This window comes from Rhinopithecus bieti, unplaced genomic scaffold (assembly GCF_001698545.2).
Source record: "Rhinopithecus bieti isolate Rb0 unplaced genomic scaffold, ASM169854v2 scaffold_5051, whole genome shotgun sequence".
NCBI classification, from domain to species: domain Eukaryota; kingdom Metazoa; phylum Chordata; class Mammalia; order Primates; family Cercopithecidae; genus Rhinopithecus; species Rhinopithecus bieti.
In genome coordinates, this window is record NW_016804599.1 from 531,012 (window position 1) to 553,133 (window position 22,122).

Consider the following 22,122-nt stretch of genomic DNA (forward strand, 5'->3'; position numbering starts at 1 on the left):
CAGGAGATCGAGACCATCCTGGCTAACACGGTGAAACCCCGTCTCTACTAAAAAAATACAAAAAACTAGCCGGGTGTGGTGGCGGGTGCCTGTAGTCCCAGCTACTCGGGAGGCTGAGGCAGGAGAATGGTGTGAACCTGGGAGGCGGAGCTTGCAGTGAGCTGATATCGTGCCACTGCACTCCAGCCACAGAGCAAGACTCTGTCTCAAAAAAAAAAAAAAAAAAAAAGGCTGGGCACAGTGGCTCATCCTGTAATCCCAGCACATTAGGAGACCGAGGTGGTCAGATCACAAGGTCAGGAGTTTGAGACCAGCCTGGTCAATATGGCAAAACCCTGAAACCCTGTCTCTACTAAAAACATAAATTAGCCGGGCGTGGTGGCGCATGCCTGTAGTCCCAGCCACTCAAGAGGCTGAGGCAGGAGAACTGCTTGAACCTGGGAGGCAGAGGTTGCAGTAAGCCAACATCACGCCATTGCACTCCAGCCTGGGCAACAAAGCGAGACTCTGACTCAAAAAAAAAAAAAAAAAAAAAAAAAAAAAAAAAATTAACAAGTAAATTTCAAATGTAACATTGGGTAAGTTAATTGGCAATGTTTTCAAAGTATGTAGTCTGAGCAGCTGCTTAAGTTGTTTTCTATTCAAACTGGAACTAAATTCATGAAATATTTACAGTTAGAATGCATCGAAAGCTAAGGCCATCTTACCCTCTTACATCACAAACATCCTGTTTGAGAATGCCAGGCTGTTTTAGTAGGGAACCAAGTGAGTATTGACTCTGTTTTAAAATACTGTCAAAGATGAACATTTGCAAAGAAAAATGCAGGAAAATACATTAAAGGAAGTGGAAAATGTCCCACCATGCAGGAAGTGGTGAGACAGAGCACGTGAGAATGTTGGAAATGTGTCCCACATACGTTATTATTACAACAATTGCTATAATTCTCATTGTTAATAGAAGCAGCCCTGCTTTCCCACAGAATTATGCAGATTCCACGCTAAGCACTTTATACATATTAGATCATTATATTATCTAAATATCAACTACATATTTGGCCCTCACAAAAATCCCAGAAGTTAATTAATAATTCTTTTCCCACTGAATAAGCTAATTACTTATTTCTCTGAGTTTAAGTTTTTTCAAGTAATTTGCTCAAGATTATATAGCTTGTAAATGGAAGACCTGGGACTTGAACCCAAGTCCTGTTCAATATGTTTTTACTGAACTCTTATTAAATTCTTATACAAATCATCCCTTAAACAAACATGAAATAATAAATGTGGCAAAAGCAACAGATCTAGCCTCAGCAGGGAGCAAGTGAGGAAGGATCCTCCCTGAAGAGGCCTTCTGCAATTTGAGGTTTGAAGGAAGAACACGAGTTGCTTTGGAGAAGGAGCGAAAAGCATTCCAGGAAGAGGCACAGAATTCTATGCAAGGATGCTCTCATAGGAGGGAACGTGGTGAGGACTGAGAGAACAAGCAAGATGGGAGGGAATGAGAGGGATCTGGCAACTTCAAATGCTTTAGTAAAACTGTACCTTGCTCACCACATAGTGCTTTACAGGCCATGGTAAAAAGTCTTTTTCTTTATCCTAAGCACATTAAGAGTGTATTTTATTTTAGTGCCAGTGGTGGTTCTTTTCCTTGGGGTTGAGGGGTGTGAATTAGAGTAGCAGTGCCATGCTGCCTCCTATAGGAATCTTCCAGGTGCTGGGATAAAAATGTATATTCTGGACCATGAACTTCTATGATCTAGAATAGATTTCTAAACATTCTCTATCTACCCAAACATTATATATCTAGACATTCCCAGAGTGGAGATTTAAGCTGAAAATGCAAAGAGCATGTGGACAATTGCTGGAGGTAAACTGAGGCACAGTCAAGATTATCCTGGAGGATCTGTGGTGCAGGAACACAGGCGAACCAAGGGTAGCAGGGTGGAAGTGCACAGGAACAGGCCCTGTCATGAAAATGGCAAGCCCATTTCCAGCTAAGAGGGGCACCGATGTTAATACCCCAGCTCCACTCCCACCAGCTGTGTGGCTTTGGAGAAGTTACCTGATCTTTCTGTGACAATTTCCCCCTTTGTAATAGTGCCTACCTCACAAGATTATTTTGAGAAAGAAATGAGTTATAAAATATATAAAGTATTTAGAGCAGTACCTGCACATAGTACTTAATAAATATTAGCCATAAATATTTTTATTAGTAGTATTATTGTTAAAGATCATAAATTGCAGTAAGTAGCTAAGGAAAGAAAAACATCTCAAATATAGATCTAAAGCAACACGTTCTCAGACTTACATACGCCTAAGAATCACCCAGAAGGCTTATGAAAAATGTAGATTCCTGGCCCATGAGAAGTAAGACCTAGGAATCCAAATTTTTTCAAAAGCCCCTGTGGGGATTTTGATACAATTGGTCCAAGCACCATACTTTGAGAAGTGGGGCTTCAAGGACTAGAATTTAAAATATTCAGGTATCAAATAAAGTATTTCATCACAGGAGTTTAACTATCAGGATAACTTTATAAAACAAATTTCAGATATTATTTGTCTTAAGGCAAAATGAAATAAGATCACTTGCAATATCTACTTCGAGAAGAAAACTAAATGATCAGAATTTGCTTGACTGGTAAAATATACCAGCAGATTTATTCACTAATAACCATTTTCATGCATTTAAATAATAAATAATCTTTAGTTCCAAACAGTCCAAATATATCACTGCACGCTGCATTATCAAGAGAAACTAAAATAAGCAACTGGATACTGGTATATATATGTTCCTTAATTACTAGATTTTATGTTCTATCAAAATTAATAAAGCCAATCTTTAATCATACAGAGAAAATCCTTTCTGCTAGGACATAATGAAGACTTTCTGCAAGTTCTTTCACTTCAATTCAGGGTTTCTCAACCTTGGCACTGTGGACACGGTTAACAGATAATGCTTTACTGTGAAGGGCTGCATATGCTTTGAAAGATGCTTAGCAGCATCCCTGACCCACTAGCAGCAAGCACCCTCCCACCCCTGGTTTCACAACTGAAAATGTCTCCAGACATTGTCAACTGTCCCCTGGGGGATAAAACTGCCCCATTTTGAGTACTACTGCTTTCGGTAAAAAGACTGAAAATGTCTCAACTCTAGAAGCGACCCAAGTTGGCAGCTTAACCATTTTCAAATGCCCCACTACCAATATGCCAATGACCAATTAATCTTTTCCACAGCCAAGACATTTTCTGAACATTTCCTCATCAATATCTACATGCACATGTATTGATGTGCATTTCATGACAATTTGGGGTTGTTTTCAGCGTATCAACTGTTTTGAGAGAAAGAGGACGACGCTACTGTGAAAAAGTAATAGCAATGGTGGTAATAATAAACAACATAGCTTTGTAGAATGTTTGACACCCTCCAAGGCACTTCTGCATACATTAGTCCCAGCCCACGTTCAGCAGCAGTTCACAAATATTCTAAATCTGCATTCAACAGTTTATTGCATAAAAGGTGTTATGCTGTATCAACCAACTCCCATCTGCAAGACACCATGGGCCACTTGTAGCAACTGACAATCATAAGTACATGAATTCTGGTAAAATGCTTGCATGCCCACAAGAGAGGAGGCAGGAAATGTTTCTGCCTAAGCAACAAGCGGAGAAGTCTGAGGTTCTCAACTCATTACACTGACTTGGCCCAACTCAGCATATTTCTCTTTCCTTTTCTTTAAACTCAGTAGTGGGCATAAGAATGTAAATAGTGAACATATCAGTCTTGAATCAGTAAATGTAACATAACTTGAGAAATAAAAACTTTAAGGTATTGTTTGTGATAACTTCTGGGCATTCTCCCTCCAACTTTCTTTTCAGATATTTTATTTGGAGGAATAAAAGTTCGTTCTAGGGTTGAATAACCCGGTTCTACCCCGATCTACCAAATCTAGGAAAACTTTTCCAGTGTTATGTTTCAGTCATTCAGACTAGAAAACAAAATTCTAGTGGTAAGAAGTGGCTGAATCATTTCGGCATCTCTTAAGCACGCCCACGAAGAACTCTGAAGGAGCAGACCAACAATCTACAGGTACTGTGAAGGAATTATTTACACTAACAAGTGACCTTCTTCAGAAAAATCCAACAAGTGACTTTCCAGAGTAAGTGAAATCACTGGCCTATCCCACGCATCTGGTGAACAATGTCCACAAAAATTATAAACTGAAGGTATTGTTTGGTCCTTTTACCCAAACACCATCACACAACCTAACACTTGGGAGTTTTCTTGGCCCAACAAGACTATGAAAACGCTGCTCAGGCTCTTTATAATAATAAACAATGCACATTCCTGTTTTATTTGCAAAAATAATTAGCAGCAGCTGCTACTTGCACAGAATTTTGAACAGAAAATATTTTACATCCCGAATCCCAATATTTCAGAAGTGTCTGATGTCAAATGAAGTATTCTGCCTTTTTTAAATTTAAAACAAAGAATAACAATTAAAGTCTTCATACTTTTATCGAACTTTAAAAAAAAAACTGACAAAAACATTTTCTGAAACTCAAAAGAGACAGCTGCACACATCTGTCAACAACACATCTCTGGAGTAAAAGAGACACTTAATGCTTTAGTACAGTACTTACATGTGAGGGCTCAGTTCATAAAAATTTCTGTTCCTGTATTCTTCCACTTTCTCTGGTGAATAAATGGGCAAAGACCGGTATGGGTTAACAGATATAACCACACTTCCAATGTATGTCTGCAAAAGAAAGAACAAAACATGCTCATTAGTTAGTACACAAAATGTATTTTAACGTCTTAAGCTTTACTGTCGTATGGTTTTGACCTTTTAAAATCAACACTAGTTCTGCTTCACCATTCATTGTATACATTTTAAAAATGCTTTGCATCTCTGAAGACAGATGGTCAACAATGTCTACTCATTTTGCTGATAAATGGAAAGCATACATTTATATATTTAAAATCCTTTCAAAATATATCTCTGAACTAATCTATGGTTCTAGGTAAGAGTTCTCCAAAGCCCTGTCATATTTTCCATAAATTCTGTTACCAACTACTGCTAACTGTAAGCAAGAGCCATGCTCTCCCTGATTCTGGATAGGGCGATAGTTCCCTTCTTCTCTCATTTTTTTCCACCTTTTCAGTCAACAGTAACCCAGGGTTCCCTTCCTCCCTACACACACCTCATAGGGCCTTCCCTTTGGTACTGGCCCTCTGCAAGTCTGTCAATCTTTCTACAATGGGCTCAGATCACATTCAATTCAGTATCAGAGCTACAAGTATCTCTTGGACATTCAAACCACATAATCTCATTATATCTAATATAATATAATATCAGAATTTTAGTGTCAAATTTAAACGTACTTTCCAGAAAGTACACTTAACGTCAACATTTAAATTTAATGTCAAATTTACATTTAATGTAAAATTTAAATGTACTTTCTGAGGGATCAATGCTATATTTTAGCATGCACTAACTTTCTCTCACTGAACTTTAAACCAGAACACAATTTCTCTTCCTTTCTACTTCGACCCTAAATTCCTGGCAGCATCAGTGGTTCTGGTTTAGTTCCTTTTGTGCAATGCCAAGGACAATGCCACAAGCAAAAGTCACTTAACTGTAAATTATCTTGGCAGCCCCATTTTTCCCTTCAGTTTCAACATCATAAAGACAGAAGGGGGAGAAAAAGATGCCAATAAAAGTGGTAAAGTGATAAACTAAGTGACAAAGTGATGAGCGATAAAACTTTTAAAAAGAAAAAGGTTCATAAAGGAAAGAAAGAAACCAGGGGAAAAGAGACCTCCAACTTCCCACCTTTCCAATGTCATCCCACAAAAGGTTGCATTTTTAGAGCAACAAGTTTTCCAGCATTACCACAACTGGGATTCAAAAGACTGTCAGATTTTCTAGAAAATTAAACAGAATAGAAAATGAATGAATGTAGAAAAAAGTCAGAAATGCTGACTTTTTTTTTTTTTAACAGGGGTCATAATGATATTAATTACGAAGGACTTTCTCCTATCTAGGAAAGCTCTACAGGTTATATATATATAAACACATTTTCATCCTGTAAGAATATAATCTTGTCAAGGGTGGACAAAATCGCTGTTGTAAAAGGAGACTCTCAGTTCCCATGTAATTTTTCACATTTATTTCTAACATTCTATCACCAGGACCCAATTAATCTGGCCTGACAAACAATGACAAGACTTTCTCAAGGTTTTCTGGTTGTCCTCACACTGCAAACCACTTGGGAGATGGGAGATGTCTCCCAAGGACAATGTCACAAGCAAACATTAGAAGGGAGGTGCCTGACACTGAATACTTGTCTGAATAGCTTCTAGCTAATATATTAGAATTAGTAGCCTTGGTAAATATGAAAATATAGCCACTGGTTATTTCTTTAACATCTGCTGGTTAAAAAATCAGCCTTCTTTAAGTAGAAAAGTACTATTTGAATCCTTCTCCCTTTTTAGGTAATTTCTTGAATATAACAGTTTCTAAAATACATTGATTTGCTATTAGCAGAGAAACCACTTACTGAGTTGCTCTTTAAAACCAAACTTCACAGTGGCTAAATTCTTGATGAAAATCCTCCTCTGTGGCATTCTCGCATAGAGAACAAACTCTTGCCTCAAATTCAAAATTAAAAACCATAGTAATAAGTTGTAAGTTTCTCTTTGTTCCATGTGACTGTTATACATACTGAATTACGTGTGTTTGTTTTCCCCCAGCTGCATCTCCATCACCTAGAACAGGGTCTGGTCCACCACAATGTAAAATAAATATTTGTTAACCAAATGACTGATCACATGGGGTATGTTCATCACTAATTGGAGGGTACAAGCCACTGAAACACATATAATTACTCCTGCATTGAAATATAACACCAAATATACTATACTCAGTGCTTAGTATTTTAATCAGCCTGTATGCCATGTGTTACTGTCAGAGGTATTTGAACCAGAGCAACCCCATCTTGAATAAGGGCTGGGTAAAATAAGGCTGGGACCTACTGAGCTGCATTCCCAGATGACTATGCATTCTAAGTCACAGGATGAGGGAGGAGGTCAGCATGAGATACAGGTCATAAAGACGATGCTGATAAAACAGGTTGCAGTAAAGAAATCAGCTCAAACCCACCAAAACTCCCACCAGTGCCATGACAGTTTGCAAATGCCATGGCAATGTCAGGAAGGTATCCTATATGATCTGAATATGGGAGGCATGAATAATCCACCCCTTGTTGAGCATATAATCAAGAAATAACCATAAAAATGAGTCTGCATATGGAGCAGCCATTCTTTATTCCTTTACTTTTTAAATAAATTTGCTTTCACTTTACTGTATGAACTCACCCCAAATTCTTTCTTGCATGAGATCCAAGAACCCTCTCTTGTGGTCTGGACTGGGACTCCTTTCCGGTAACATTACCGTTGAACAAATCCCTAAATGTCGTTGGACTCTGGTAGACTGTAAAAACAGCCAGAACAATGCTTTCCATCCCTGCATGCACTTCCCATTTGAAATGTGACTTTGTTACTTTAAAGATAGTTTATTTCTCCACTCCTTCAATTTGAATTTGTCCCACTCCTTCAATTTGAATTTGTCCCTGTGACTTGATTTAACCAAAGGGACCTTAGCAAATGAGACACAAGTAGAGGCCTGAGAAACATTTGTGTATTAGGATGTGTCTCCTTTTTTATGACTGTGGCTGGAAGCCATGATGTGAATGAGCTTCAGCTAGCCTGTCAGAGAGGTCCTGTGGAGAGCTAAGGTATCCTGACCTACAGACTGCTAACTATTAGACATGAGTGAGCCCATCTTAAACCATCCAGCCCCAGTAAGGACACCAGATGCCTAAAGCCACATGAGTGATTCCAGGTGAGATGAGAAGAAAATATACAAAGATAAATTCAGGCTAACTTGCTATCTCAGAGAATCATGAGCAAATAAATGGCTGTTGGTGTAAGCCTTAAATTTCTGAGAGGTAGTTTGCTAGATGGCAACAGTAACTGATACACCTATGTAAACCAAAAATAAAATTCTAAGGCCCCCCAACCATCAGAATGGACTTCCTCCTAAGCTAGGGTATTCTAAAATTTAACCTGAAAGATTGGTTCAGGCCATGATGGGAAGTGGGGGTCGAACATGCCTCATTATACCTCTCCAGCATTAACATCCACACAGACCTCAAGTTTGATAAGAAACGTTTACAATCCATTGTCTCTGAAGTCGGGTGTGATAAAACTCTGGCCTTCACAATCTCTTATAGCAACCCACACATTTCTTTCTATTGATAACTCTTTTAACCAACTGCCAATTAAAAAAAATTTAAATCTACCTATAACCTGGAAGCCTCTCTGCTTCGAGCTGCTCTACCTTCCTAGGCTGAAGTCTCATGTCTGCCTAAAATGTCCCAATCATCTTGGGCGTATGTTCTCAGGATCTCCCAAGGAGGGCTGTGTTATGGGCCATGCTCACTCAAATTTGGCAATAGAATATATCTCTTTAAATATTTTAGAGTTTGACTCTTTTCATCAATACCTACATGACTCAACAAACTAAAAATGGTGCCAAGCAGGACAAATTTTATCCACCTAAACAAGTAAACACTAAAAGAAACTACGCCTTCTCTCTCCATTCCACTTTATACAGTTCTGATATCCTCTTTATCCTCTAACCTTGAACTCCTAACAGGTTTGTCCTATATCTGACCTTTCTGTTTATGGATTTCTTCCTTAAAGTTCTATGTGCATTAGCCAAAGGTTTAAATATTCCTACACGGGCCAGTAGAATAACTCAAATGTTCACAGTCACAATTCTCCTTCCTCTGAGATGCAGAGAGACATTCCTGATAGCAGCTGATTGCTGGGTGGGGTTTAAAATTCTACTCTAGTTTTAGGTAGCTACCAATTCTACATTCAGGTGACTATAGCACCAGATTAAATCTCCTTTTCACGGATCAGAACAATAGTGATCAGACAGTTCATTTTTACATCAATTAACATTTGGACTTGTGAATCAGATGCATTTTTTTAAACAAACAACTGCATACTATTTACAGTTGGTATTTTCTTACTGCATCACGCTCTAAAGAGGATGGTAAACCAACTCATTATGAAGTAACCAGCCCAGCCATTTCTGGGCTCACCCTTCCACATTTCTGAACCTCAGCTCCCCTAAGCTCTCATACGCCACCACCAACATGACAGTGGAAAGCTCCCTCCATGCCACTGCTCAGGGGGCCAGCCTCTGACACCCAGGAAGGGAAAAGAAAGGAAAGAGACGTGGGAGAGAAGAGAAGCAAACAAGAATGAAAGAGAAGAAAAAGGGAAAAGGGAGAAGAAAAAAGCTCTACCTTTCTATAATTGGCACATACAGATAGCAAGGTTATACTTCATTTCTCAAGGGCAGACACTGAATCAAGAATGCACAAACATTCTTAAGTCAAAACCATCTCGACCTTCCTATTTCAAGTATCTCTAGCATTCCAAAACAGATGTCTTGTAAATAATCAAGTAATACTTGAGTGTTCCTAGCATAATCACCATGAAAACAGAGGTCTTTTCTGGAGGACATTCGATCTAGCCACTTCCACTCTCCAGACCACAGTTCAGAAGCCAAAAGAAAAGCCTTTGAGTAGTCAAAATATAACCTAAAGGCCACGTGTGTTATTCTATAAGAAAGTTCTTTCAGAACTCCAATCCTCAGAGATTCTACTTCAATGATGCAGGGAAGGGCCAGGGGTCAGTACTTTTTAAAAAGAGACCCAACATAAACTAATGTGGAACCAGGGTTGAAAACCAATGTCTGTAGCCCTTCCCTTCCAGACTCACAGGACCAGGTTTTACTTTCAATTGCAGTAACCTGCTAGTGCTGCTGCTGGCTCATCTTCTACCTCACCTTCCCCTTTAAATACTCCTATGGAATTAATTCTGAAGCAAAAGAAAATTCCTTCTAGCCTCACTCTCATTTTAGCCACATTTCTAATAAACTTGGCATAGTCTCAACAGATTACAGAAAAACTGCAGCAACATCAGAAAATTGGAAGAGGCAAAAAGGGCCGTACTATAGCTGTGTATATTTGAAATGTTTGATTACAACTCATTATAAGAAATAAAATTTTTGTCACAACCAGGTATGTGTATGTATGTCTATTTATGTGCACACACATATACAAGATAAAAACCTCACAAAACTAAAAGTACCCTTTACTGTATGTGATACATTGATATTTTTTGTTGGATTCTAATATTTCTTACAAAATTTTAAAAAAACTGTTGACCCTAACCCACTAAATGATTTTCATGAAGCAATTAATGATATGAAACTTACAGTTTAAAAACCTGTGCTACACAGCACTCCTTAACCTTTCTTTAGTTGTTGATCCCCTTTGAGATACCAACAGAAGCAATGACTCTTCTCTTTGGAAAAACACACATGCACATCAAAGTCTGCATACATGTGATATACCAGGTTAAGACTCCCTCTGCAAGCGGAGAAACAACGGCCACTAATAGAAAAGGTAGAGTAGGGAGGGACAAAGAAAGAAGAAAATAAGTGAAGTGATGAAGATAATTCAAAAGTATAAAAATATTTGTAGTAAGACCCAACAGCCCCATGGCTTAGCTGGCCCTGACTTCTTTACTATGGCACTAATTGGGAATGCAGGGTAATAATCAATAGCCAAAATGAGTGTACTCTGTTTTTGATGACAAGGATATATGCAATACACTTTAGAACGATATCTAACCCAAAAGTTAAATATTTTAGCACAGCTTTAAAATTGTGTGAGTCTCAATAACGTGTAACATTTCTTTGCAAAGTCAGATACATGAAACATTAGCACACATACACAGAACAGTCAGAATATTTCCAAGTCTGTATATAAAACTTTTTTTAAAAGTCAGAATAGTTTTCATATCTCTTCTATCATAATTCTTTCCAGAGTAAGATAGAGATCTTTAGAAGTCCTAAATCCTGAAAGTTTACATTTCAGTTTCTCATATATTAAAATGTATAATTAACCATAAATAATACATGTAAGAAAATCCCATAATGACCTATTTTTGCCATCGTGTACTTTGATGCTTTTTTTGAAATATCGAATTCTCCCAAAACCTATTTTTAAACTTTCTGTTTGCTGGGCTCTAACTAGGCATCCAATCTGTCTACCTACCTGCTTCCTTATTTTCTTCAAGATGAATTTCAGTTATTTGTTTACATGTCTCTGGAGTTCCTTAAAAACTCATCCTCAACCTATTGAATAGCTGGCACAGAATATACACTTACACACCTTTCTGCTAAACTACTCCCAAATCCCCAAGAGATAGATACAAATTCTCTATCTTAATGTCCATAACAAAGGAGCACAAAGAAGTTAAGTGATACCACCACATTAGCTAGCAGAAGTGAAATCAAGACAAGGAGACAAGAATCTGTTCTCTTTTCATCAGAGCATACAATCCATGCCGTCTGTTAGGCCTGGGAAGCTTTGGTAAAAAGCACACAAGAAGAACGGAGGAAACTTGCATTGCACAATGCCATACAAAGCATCATCAACCTTAGTGTAATAAAGCACTCCTCTGTTAGGCAAAAGCCTCCCATTTTACCACCTAAGAAATCCTTCTACCACCAGAAATAAACAAAACAGGAATGGAAAAGATCTTCTAGTTACAGGGAAAATGTTTGACCTCACCAGAAAAGATTCAATCATAATCATTCTTTAGCTTTAAATCAGGAACGTGGCGATGTAAAGGCAATATTTATTTAAATATCTTAATATGAACTAGTCTAAAATAACATCAAAGAAATATTAAAGAAGGTATAGGAATCTTCTGCATCTCCAAGAGTCTCCAAGTCATGTTACTTTTGCCTCTAAAGCATTGGGCTGGCGCAAAAGTAATTGCAGTTTTTGCCATTACTTTCAACGCAAAAATCACAATTGCTTTTGCACCAACCTATAGTTCAAATCCAGGATGGGCCAGGATTCAGGTAAGAATAACCCATCACAAGGCTGCACAATCGCACTGACTGATAGAGTAAGTTTAGGCTACAAACCATTTTACACGCAAGCAACAAATTTATTAAGGGCTAACTTTATGCAAAACATCATGTTGGGCATGGCAGGAAAGATATTGAAGTTCCTACTGTCTGTGTGCCTGGGGAGTTTATAATATAGCTTAGGAAGTGAGTCTTTTAGATAGAAAAACATAAAATTTAAGAGTTAACTATTCTAGATATTAAAACAGATGAAACAGGATGTGATTCCCGGCTAAATGAGCCATTAGTCTGATTATCTTACTGTCTAATGAGCGCTCCCGGGTTAGATAAAGAAAGGTCACTATGAACTGCAGAGGTCTAAGAAAGCTCCAGAGAAGACAGAGAGCTTGAGCGGTCTAAAAGGATGGGAATGATTTGGGCAAAGTAAAGTTCCCCCAAAGAGTGACATAAGATGTTAGGTTTCAGGTGATAGCTGAATGCCACCCACCCACCACCTTTCTTTCTTCTTCTTCTTTAAGCTAAGCTATCGTCTTCAAAATATGTATTTTTTAAAGTATAATTTGCCAGGGACTCAAACAGATATCTGCACACCCATGTCTGTAGCAGCATTATTCACCATACCCAAGAGGGGGAAGTAACCCAAGTGTCCAGCAACAGATGAATAGATAAAGAAAATGTAGATATATACAATGGAACACTGTTCAGCCTTAAAAAGGAAGGGAAGTCTGACACGTGCTACAACACAGATTAAAATACAGGAGAGGCACAAAGGCCTACCCAAACACATACCAAAGACAGAGAATGGAACAGCTTCCCTAAAACAAAGACATCCCCTGAGTAATTACGACTGAAATAAAAAATTCTTACTAAAGACAAGCCAGGAAAAAAAAAAGACTAGAGGGCTTTGAACTTCACATAAGGATTCTGAGCTTGAGTCCAAAAGCAGTTTTGAAGCAAAAAGTCAGTGGGGGTGAGGGGCTTAGATGATGAAACTGATGGGATTTTGAACCCAGATCATTCTGACCTAAGTATGGTGTTTAAGCTCTTTACTCAGATTCCACCTTGGTCGTATAATAATAATAATTCTTCAATGTATTTGAAACATTGTGTAAGCCTTGGCTCCAAATTAGCTGGCAAAATTCTTCAGTTTTGTGTGAACATGGGCACATTATTTAACTTTTCCACGTCCCCAGTTTCCTCATCTCTTTTTTTTTTTTTTTTTTGAGACAGAGTTTCACTCTTATTGCCAAGGCTTGAGTGCAATGGTGCGATCTCGGCTCACTGCAACCTCTGCCTCCCTGGTTCAAGCAATTCTCCTGCCTAAGCCACCCGAGTAGCTGGGATTACAGGTGCCCACCACCATGCCCAGCTAATTTTTTTGTATTTTCAGTAGAGAGGGGGTTTCACCATGTTGGCCAGGCTAGTCTTGAACTCCTGACCTCAGGTGATCCACCTGCCTCGGCCTCTCAGATTGCTGGGATTGCAGGCGTGAGCCACCGCACCTGGCTTGAGTTTCCTCATCTTTACAAGAAGAAGCATTCTAGCTCCTCCCTCACCTAATTCTGAGGATTAAATGAGGTTGTGCGTCAAAACACGAAACACAGCACCTGACACACAGCAAGCATTCCATAAATATTACCTATTATAATTATATAAATTTAGCTGGGCTCTACTGGAATCTATTGGCTACTGTAAAGAGCCAAATCAGGACTTGAAAGTCTATATAAAATATGTTAATATCATGGCTAATTTCATTAATGAGTCCTACCATACCAGCATCTTGAAAACTTTTATAAAATGGTCTGTTTTGTTTTGTTTTGTGTTTTGAGACAGGATCTAGCTCTGCCACCCAGGTTGGAGTGCAGTGATGCGATCCTGGCTCACTGCAGTCCCGATTCCCAGGCTCAAGCCATCCTCCCACCTCAGCCTCCTGAATACCTGGGAACACAGGTACACGCCACCATTCCTGGCTAAGTTTTGTATTTTTGGTAGAGACGGGGTCTCATCACGTTGCCCAGGTTGGTCTCAAACTCCTCGACTAAAGCAATTGGCCCGCTTCAGACTCACAAAGTGCTGGGATTACAGGCGTTAGCCACAGCGCCCAACCCAAATGGTCTTTGTATACAGGAAATTGATGAGTTTTCAGATAAGCACATAAGGCATGTCTTAATAGAACTAATATTAAAAGTCTAAGATACTAAGAAAATGACTATACAAGACAAACCAGTGGGAATCCTCAACAGTGACAACATGCTATTCACTCCAATATGAGGAATCTACTTCCTCCTTGGGTCTCAGACCCTGGGAATTTGATCACAAGACATTAAGATGTCATATGCTGTGGTGTTTTTAATTAGACATCTGTAAGATTTCCCAAATTTACTTGCAGATGGCTTTGGTCTTTTTTTTTTTTTTTAAAGACACAGTATGGTCTATGAAACGCTTTGGTTGTTTTTTAGACATAGTTCAAAACTGTGCAAAATGCCTAAGTAAAAATTACAAGTATAAGGTGAATAACAGACTTAGGTGTCTATCTGGGCCTTATATTTCTAAAAAAATGTAATTCAGTGTATGCATCCCATGTCTCCAGCCTCAGAAACATATTTGTGATGCATATGCAATAGATATATAAAAATTGATGCTAGTAGCCTAATTTTACAGGGGGAAAGAACTGGAAACATTAGAAGGTTTTAAATAACTTGCCCAAGGTTTCTAAATCAGTGGCAGAAGCAGAGTTTCATCCCAAAGCTCTGCATCAAAGACTATGACAACAGGACAGGGAACAGTGACTTGGTCAGGCTTTCAGCTGCGTGGCATCTAGGTCCATTTCCTGTGTTAATAAACTCACCTAGGAACCCCTGACAACTATTCCAAGCTGTAACAAATCTGGGACCTGACGGTGATTATGGGTCCAGGACAGCTCTATGAACCAACACAACCCAAGTGTGTGAAGATTTCCTCTCCAGTTCTGGTATCAATGATCGCCCCTGCCCATGTCTCTGCTTCCCCCCTTGTTTCTTTCATGCCTGCTGCAAGTTGGTTCCCTCACTTTCTACTCCATCAGCTGTTCACTTCAAAGCCTCTTATTCATAGGTTCTGTTTTGCCTGTGGCCTATCATGTCCTCTTCTCGACTTCGTCACCCCCAGCATCTGGATCCCATTGATTTTTTTTTTTTTCGGTATTTCTCAATTCAAAGTTTGAGGAAAGAATCTAGCCTTGCTCATCTTTTTATCTAAGTTGTGCCTTAAATCACTGGCCTTGCGTCAGGAACTCAATCAGAGGCCAGGACGTCCCACAGACTGTGGCTGCCGACGGTGGCCGCAAGTTTGTCAGGCACAGTCTCTGCTGCCTAGTCCAAGACGTGCCTACACTACCATCATATTATACTCTTGTTCCTGGGCTGCAGCCAGTCATTTCAGACTATGAATTAAAGAACTATATATGAGTTCAATGCCACGCTGAAATACTGGCTAAAAATATCACCTCAGGCAGTCTTTATTTTAGAGCAGGATAACACAATACTGCCATATCTTCGTTGAGACAAACTGTGTCATGAGACAAGTATTTTCCAAATATATACCATTCTCCAGACTTAATAAAACTCTCTTAACTAAGATACAGCATGGTCCTGTGGTCCTGTGTTAAAGGGATAATACTTGCAATACATCTTTAAAATAATATTTCTATGGTTAATTGAAAGTAGTAATGTAACAAAAATGAAATCTGCTATGAAACAGGAACTGCTATGAAAGGAATACAGAAAGAGGGAAACAAGTAGGCAGGGAAGGGGAGAAGAGAAAGAATCTAACTAATGAAAATATCAGGGTCTTGGCTAGGCTTGGTGGCTCATGCCTACAGTCCCAGCACTTTGGGAGGCCGAGGCTGGCGGATCACTTGAGGCCAGGAGTTCAAGACCAGGCTGGCCAAAATGGTGAAACACTGTTTGTACTAAAAGTACAAAAAAATTAACTGGGTGTGGTGGCATGTGCCTGTAATCCCAGCTACTCAGGAGGCTGAGGCAGAAGAATCGTTTGAACCCAGGAGGCGGAGGTTATAATGAGCCAAGATGGTGCCACTGTACTCCAGCCTGGGGGACAGAGCAAGACTCTGTCTCAAAAAAAAAAAAGAATACATCAATGTCTGAAACCCTGAAAAAAAGTGATTCTGATTTCCAAGTTTTTCAGACAGTCGGGGCACCTACCATGCACTCCACTTCCATCACATGACAGGCACTGGACTAAGATGTCCCTTAATCCCTACCACAACTCAACAAGATAAGTACCACGATGACCATTTATGGGTGAGAGAACTTCTATTCCTTACAGTGGTCACAGTGACTATAAGTCACCAAGGTTCAAACAGTCTGTCAGCCAAAAGCTCACACCTTTCCCAGTATACCATGTCATTTAACCCTCCACTCCTTCCAAAGCAGAATTTGAACAACAAAATAGCCTCTCTTTAGAAATCAGGATGATTAAAATTTTTCTGCACTATGGATATACAACAGACACAGATGTATGTGTAGAGGGGACAATTGAACTGGCCACAGAATTAACTGGCCATGTGTCCTCTATGCTGAACTGCTTCCTTTTCCTCCTCTCTCTTGTGCTCATGAAGGCGAAGGACCATGTGCAGCTGTCAGTTACTTGTCATCCTGTGAACATGATGAAATAGAATCTCCTCCCAGTATCTTCTCCCACCCTCCACAGTGGGGAAAAATCATTGTCACAGCTGCTATCACTTTTCCTTTGACTTGAGAGCACCATGTAATGATCACCTTTGACTTTAGAAATGAATGTCCTTGCTCCGTGTCACGTTGGTTCATGTCACTGCACTGTTGACCAGCTCAATACATGGCAGGAATACTGATTATCATTTCAATGATTTGTGCAGGTCATTTTCAGATTGCCTCGTTCCAAACCTACACATTCTTCAATATCATACCCAATTATTTTGAAAATTGAAAGGGCTTCTGTATCAGTAGTATCCTTTGATGCTCGCAGCAACTATGGAAAGTCAGCAGGACTATCATTAAGAGCGTGGACTCTGCAGCTGGACTTTCTGGGTGTGAATTTCAGCTCCATCACCTACTCACTATGTGACCTTGGACAGTTACTTAGCCTTTATGAACCTCAGTTTCCTCATATGTAAAATGAAGATAATTTAAAAACCTGTAGTACATAGGACTCTAGTGAAAATTAAATAATACATGTAAAGTGCTTAGAACAGCAGCTGGTATCAATAAGGAAATCAAAAATGTCCTTTGTTATCATTTATCATTTTACCCACCAATAAGAAAACAGTCTCCAAGGAGTTAACTTGTCCCAGGTCTCACTAAGTGGCAGGGCCAGGACTAGACATCAAGTTTTTGCTTCTTAGTGCCACCATACTGCTTCCAAAAGATCTGATGTCAGGTTTTAATTTCTTCCAAATCAAACCTTAGGTTTAGCTTCAACCAGAATATTTAAGTTAATGCACTGTAAGTATTATACAAATATTTCAAGTCCTATACAGTGCCTCCATGATGAAAAAACTCTCTAAGTTTGGTAAACAGCAAATATGTGTCAACTTTGAAAATTCTAAGAGGACCATTTGACCCAGCCATCCCAATACTGGGTATATACCCAAAGGATTATAAATCATGCTGCTATAAAGACACATGCACACGTATGTTTATTGAGGCACTATTCACAATAGCAAAGACTTGGAATCAACTCAAATGTCCATCAATGATAGACTGGATTAAGAAAATGTGGCACATATACACCATGGAATACTATGCAGCCATAAAAAAGGATGAGTTCATGTCCTTTGTAGGGACATGGATGAAGCTGGAAACCATCATTCTCAGCAAACTATCGCAAGAACAGAAAACCAAATACCGCATGTTCTCACTCATAGGTGAGACCTGAACAATGAGATCACTTGGACGCAGGAAGGGGAACATCACACACCAGGGCCTGTCGTGGTCTGGCGGGGAGGGATAGCATTAGGAGATATACCTAATGTAAATGACAAGTTAATGGGTGCAGCACGCCAGCATGGCACATGTTTACATATGTAACAAACCTGCACGTTGTACACATGTACCCTAGAACATAAAGTATAATAAAAAAAAAAAAAGAAAATTCTAAGAGGAAGAAATTTTCCAATCACCAAAGCTTGTAGGAAAGTTTGCATGAGTTAAAGCTGGCAAGTTATTAGCAAAAATGACTGTCCAAGAGATAGACTGTGCTCAGAAATTAGACACATTTCCCTTCACCTTCATGATTTGCTGTTTTTCAACAGCTTTATCTAGGCTTCTAAAGCTGTGCCTCCATTTCCAACATCAAAGCTACACTCTGGAAGGCACACACAATTTGTTCTCAGTGTTTACCTTAATGGTCTACCTTGGCAGCGATCAGAGTAAGCTGAGCACTACTGATGGCAAACCACTCACATACAACCAAGTCTAGGCATTCTATGTTAACAGGGCTGGGATCCCTCCTCCTTCCTTCCCTACCTCATCTAGGTGGGATTAAAGGTGGCATTAAAGATTGCTCTTGTTCCACGTAAACTCTGTTGGGTCTGGATTACCTGGGTCTGCCTGTCTAGATAAAAGAGAAACTCCTCCTACTTCCAACTCTAGAACAAGAAAATTAGTTTTTAATCACCCAACATAATCTTGAAGATTACACATCATTCTATTAATTACTGTTCACTCTGGGAATGGGCCTGTGGTACTGAAGGAAGAAAACTACATTTTTATGATATGTCTGGCTGTACTATTTGACACTTTTTTTCCCTAAAAGTATTTGTAATTTTGTAATTTAAAAAACCTTTTAAGGAAAATTTTATAAAGAATAAAACTTGGAGGACAGGGCTGAGCAGCAGGAATAACACTCAGGTGGTTGTCTGAACTCCAGTCCTGCTCTCCGCCAACACCACCACAAGCCTGCAAAAGGTTCAAGCCTCAGATAAGATTGCAGCCCTGCTGAAACCCTGACTACAGCTGGGAAAATCCTGAATAGAGGACTCAGGTAAGCCAGACTCCAACTCCTGACCCCGGGAATAGCAAGATAATATACGTATGTTATTCTAAGTTGCTAAGTCTGCACACTTCGTTTTGTAGCAAGAGAAAACTACTACTCCATCTATGCCAGATTCCCAGGAATAGAGATTATACCCATGAGGTGGAATTTTCATGTGTATAAATGAAAAGTGGGTTTGAAACTTCAAATAAATGTGTTAATCTGTATTGTTTTCATTAACTTTACAATATTTTAAATCAAATATATGGCACTTATATCTTGGTATCTTTCATAAAAGTATCTAATCTCATCCTTCTGGAAATCCTAATTCTAGTATTAACTTCTAAAACTTAAGACAACTTTTCCTATACTTTTAAAGGAGTCACTCTTAAACTACAATCAGTTTAACACAAGATCCAAAAATTAGACTAACTCAGGCCCCTGTATCTAATGATTCCCCAACCTTGCAATTCAGATAGAAAACAAACTAAATTTACAGGTCAGCACCAAATATACTTCTCGTCAGAGAACAGACACCTTGGTTCTCTGGTTTCCAAATTTGTACTGGGCCTTGTTCTTGCCTAAATTGTAGCTTTCCTGTTCCTGAATAGAACCACAGTCCTTACCAGTCACCCTAAAAACAGAACATGTCTGGCCGGATCTCAGCTCTGCCATCTCCTACATCACAATAAAAGTCCACATGAAATCCTGCTACCATCCATCTGGCCTGGGGGCAGGGGAGAGGAGGCCGGAAGAAGGTCTGACAAAGGACAGAGAGCAAGCACAAAAGTAGTGCTCAGGAATGTCACGACCAGCATTTCCCAGCCATTGACCCCATAGAGCCTGCCAGACCAAATGGCATGTCCTACTGCTGGGCCCAGCTTGAACCACACTCCGCCAAGATGGAGGAATAAAAAGCAAATAGAGTCTCTGACCTTGTGTGTTGCACCATCACTTCAGCATTTCCCCCATCTCATCTCACCTGATGCTCCTCCATCTCCAACTGAATAGCCCAAAGCCCTAACTGCGAACACCACGTCACTATCTGCCACTGTCCCAGATTTAGAGACTCAACCAGGCCACAAATGGCTATGAACCAATCCAGTGCTATTTAAGCAAGTGTGTCAACCCACCTCAAAGTGAAGAACAGATATTTCTGGAGCATGCAACTTACTCAAAGAAGGGTTACAAGGGGTATATTAGTTCAAAACAACCCATCTGCACTAGAGAACAGAATAAAGCTTTGAGTTACATTTGAAAGTAAAGATTTCAGCAAAATTTCCCTAAAGCAGACAGACTTCAACCATGCTCCAGAGTCCCTGGGGGAAGCTGTTTACTCTTCTCTGCCATTAGAAGTTCACCAGTAGAAAAGTCTGAGAAGCAAGCCATTGGGTGCACTTGAAACCTAGAACTCAAGTGACCAATGCCTCCCATGGACACACATCCTTTAACATGACAGCAACATCAAAAAAGCCACTTCATTACAGAACTCCCTACCAAACCGGTAAGGAGTTCACAGTGAGTGGGCTCCTCGGCATCCATTGCCCCTTTTCTCTTCTTAGTGTGTGTATAGATACATTTGGATGGGAACCCACTCCCTCACATACAGCCTATCTACTTCGGAAAAACCTGGTTCAACTCCAATCTTAAACATCATTTTCTTAAGTCGCTCAGGTCATGCCATCGCCAGGCCACAGTCAATGGTTTGAGGAGGGAGTGTGACTCCAGCAGCCTAACCAGGGTGAATCTCAGAACTCTGACTTGGAATGCCAGAAGAGAAGCACTGCCTCTTCTAGCCAGCACGGTGCGGGAATGCAAAGCCTGGAACACGGCAGCTGGTTGCTACTATGAAGCCTCAGAACGAAGAAACAGCCAAGGAAGGCAAAGCAGACAGTAAGTCACAAAGTCCTTAGTGATACCAATGAGCCACTAAATCAAACCAATTCTGAAAGCAAAATGACTTCTGGACTTTCAGGTGAATAGATGTGGGTGTGATGGCTACTTGCAAAAAGCACATTCTAACACAACCTGACATTTCCCACTAACTCCAGAATGCCTCGTTCTACCCAGCGCTTCAGGTTTATTACGACAGGATGACAATAGAGTCTGCTTCCAGGGTCAGCTGCTGCAAATCCAGAGGATCACTAGGGGTTGTGAATGTTCTAGAGAGTCGATAACTCATACCCAGGGGCAAAGCAATCCCTCAAGAGAGCTCTGGGAAGGTACAGACTATTTTTCATTTCTAGATATGCTGGGGGAGGGAGGGGAATAGGAGATGGATGGCAGGATGTTAGAACTGAACCCCCCGATTTAGAGCTGGTTCACATAGGAGATTGCTGAGGCTATGGGTATACCCAGAGTTCAAGTCTGGGGCAAGGGTCTTTCTGTTCACTGGCCCCCTTATTAGACATAGCTCTGAACATACAACACTGTTCAATATGCTCACATGATGGATTACCCCTAGACAGTCACCCACTTTTATAATATAAAATGAAGCTGTAAGACCATAAAAGATTTTTTTTTTAACTGTATCTTCATTTTCTTGGAAAGAACTGAAAAACATAGTGAAGTACAAGACAGTAAAATGTTGCATGTCACATTAATTTAGCCTTGGGCACCAAGCTAGACAATTTTGCAGCAACCTATGAACAAAAGCAAAGCAGGAGTATTATCAGAATAAGAGCCAGAAAGAGATTTCCCCAGGGAAGGATACATAGCATGTGGGGCTGGAGAGCGTGGTAATCAAATTTATCATGCAGCTTTTTTTTAATTACAAAAGCAATATATGCTTGACTTAAGTCCTAGCATATATTTAGACAGACGTCTAAAAGAGAAACCTTCCCTGTCCCCATGCCCTATGCCAACCCACCGCACCATGGTACCCAAAGATAACACGCCTGTCTCTCTGTACATAGAAATACATACAAACATATGTATATATTAATAAACCCCCACACACATCTTTTACAAAAGGATCATACTATATACATTACAAAGGCACACATCTCATAGAAACAGTAGCCCTAAATTATCATAAAAAACATTAACTGACATGAATATCTAGAAGCTGAAATCAATTTTCTGCTTT

At 39.6% G+C, this 22,122-nt stretch overlaps 1 protein-coding gene across 1 annotated transcript in view; it reads right to left on the reverse strand.

Moving 5' to 3' along the window:
- The window catches only part of MYO1B (myosin IB), a 184,390-nt gene that overhangs the window by 127,294 nt on the left and 34,974 nt on the right, over nt 1-22,122 (reverse strand). The window contains 1 exon segment of the mRNA XM_017869353.1: nt 4,639-4,754. Within this exon segment, the coding sequence (XP_017724842.1) occupies nt 4,639-4,754 (116 nt within the window).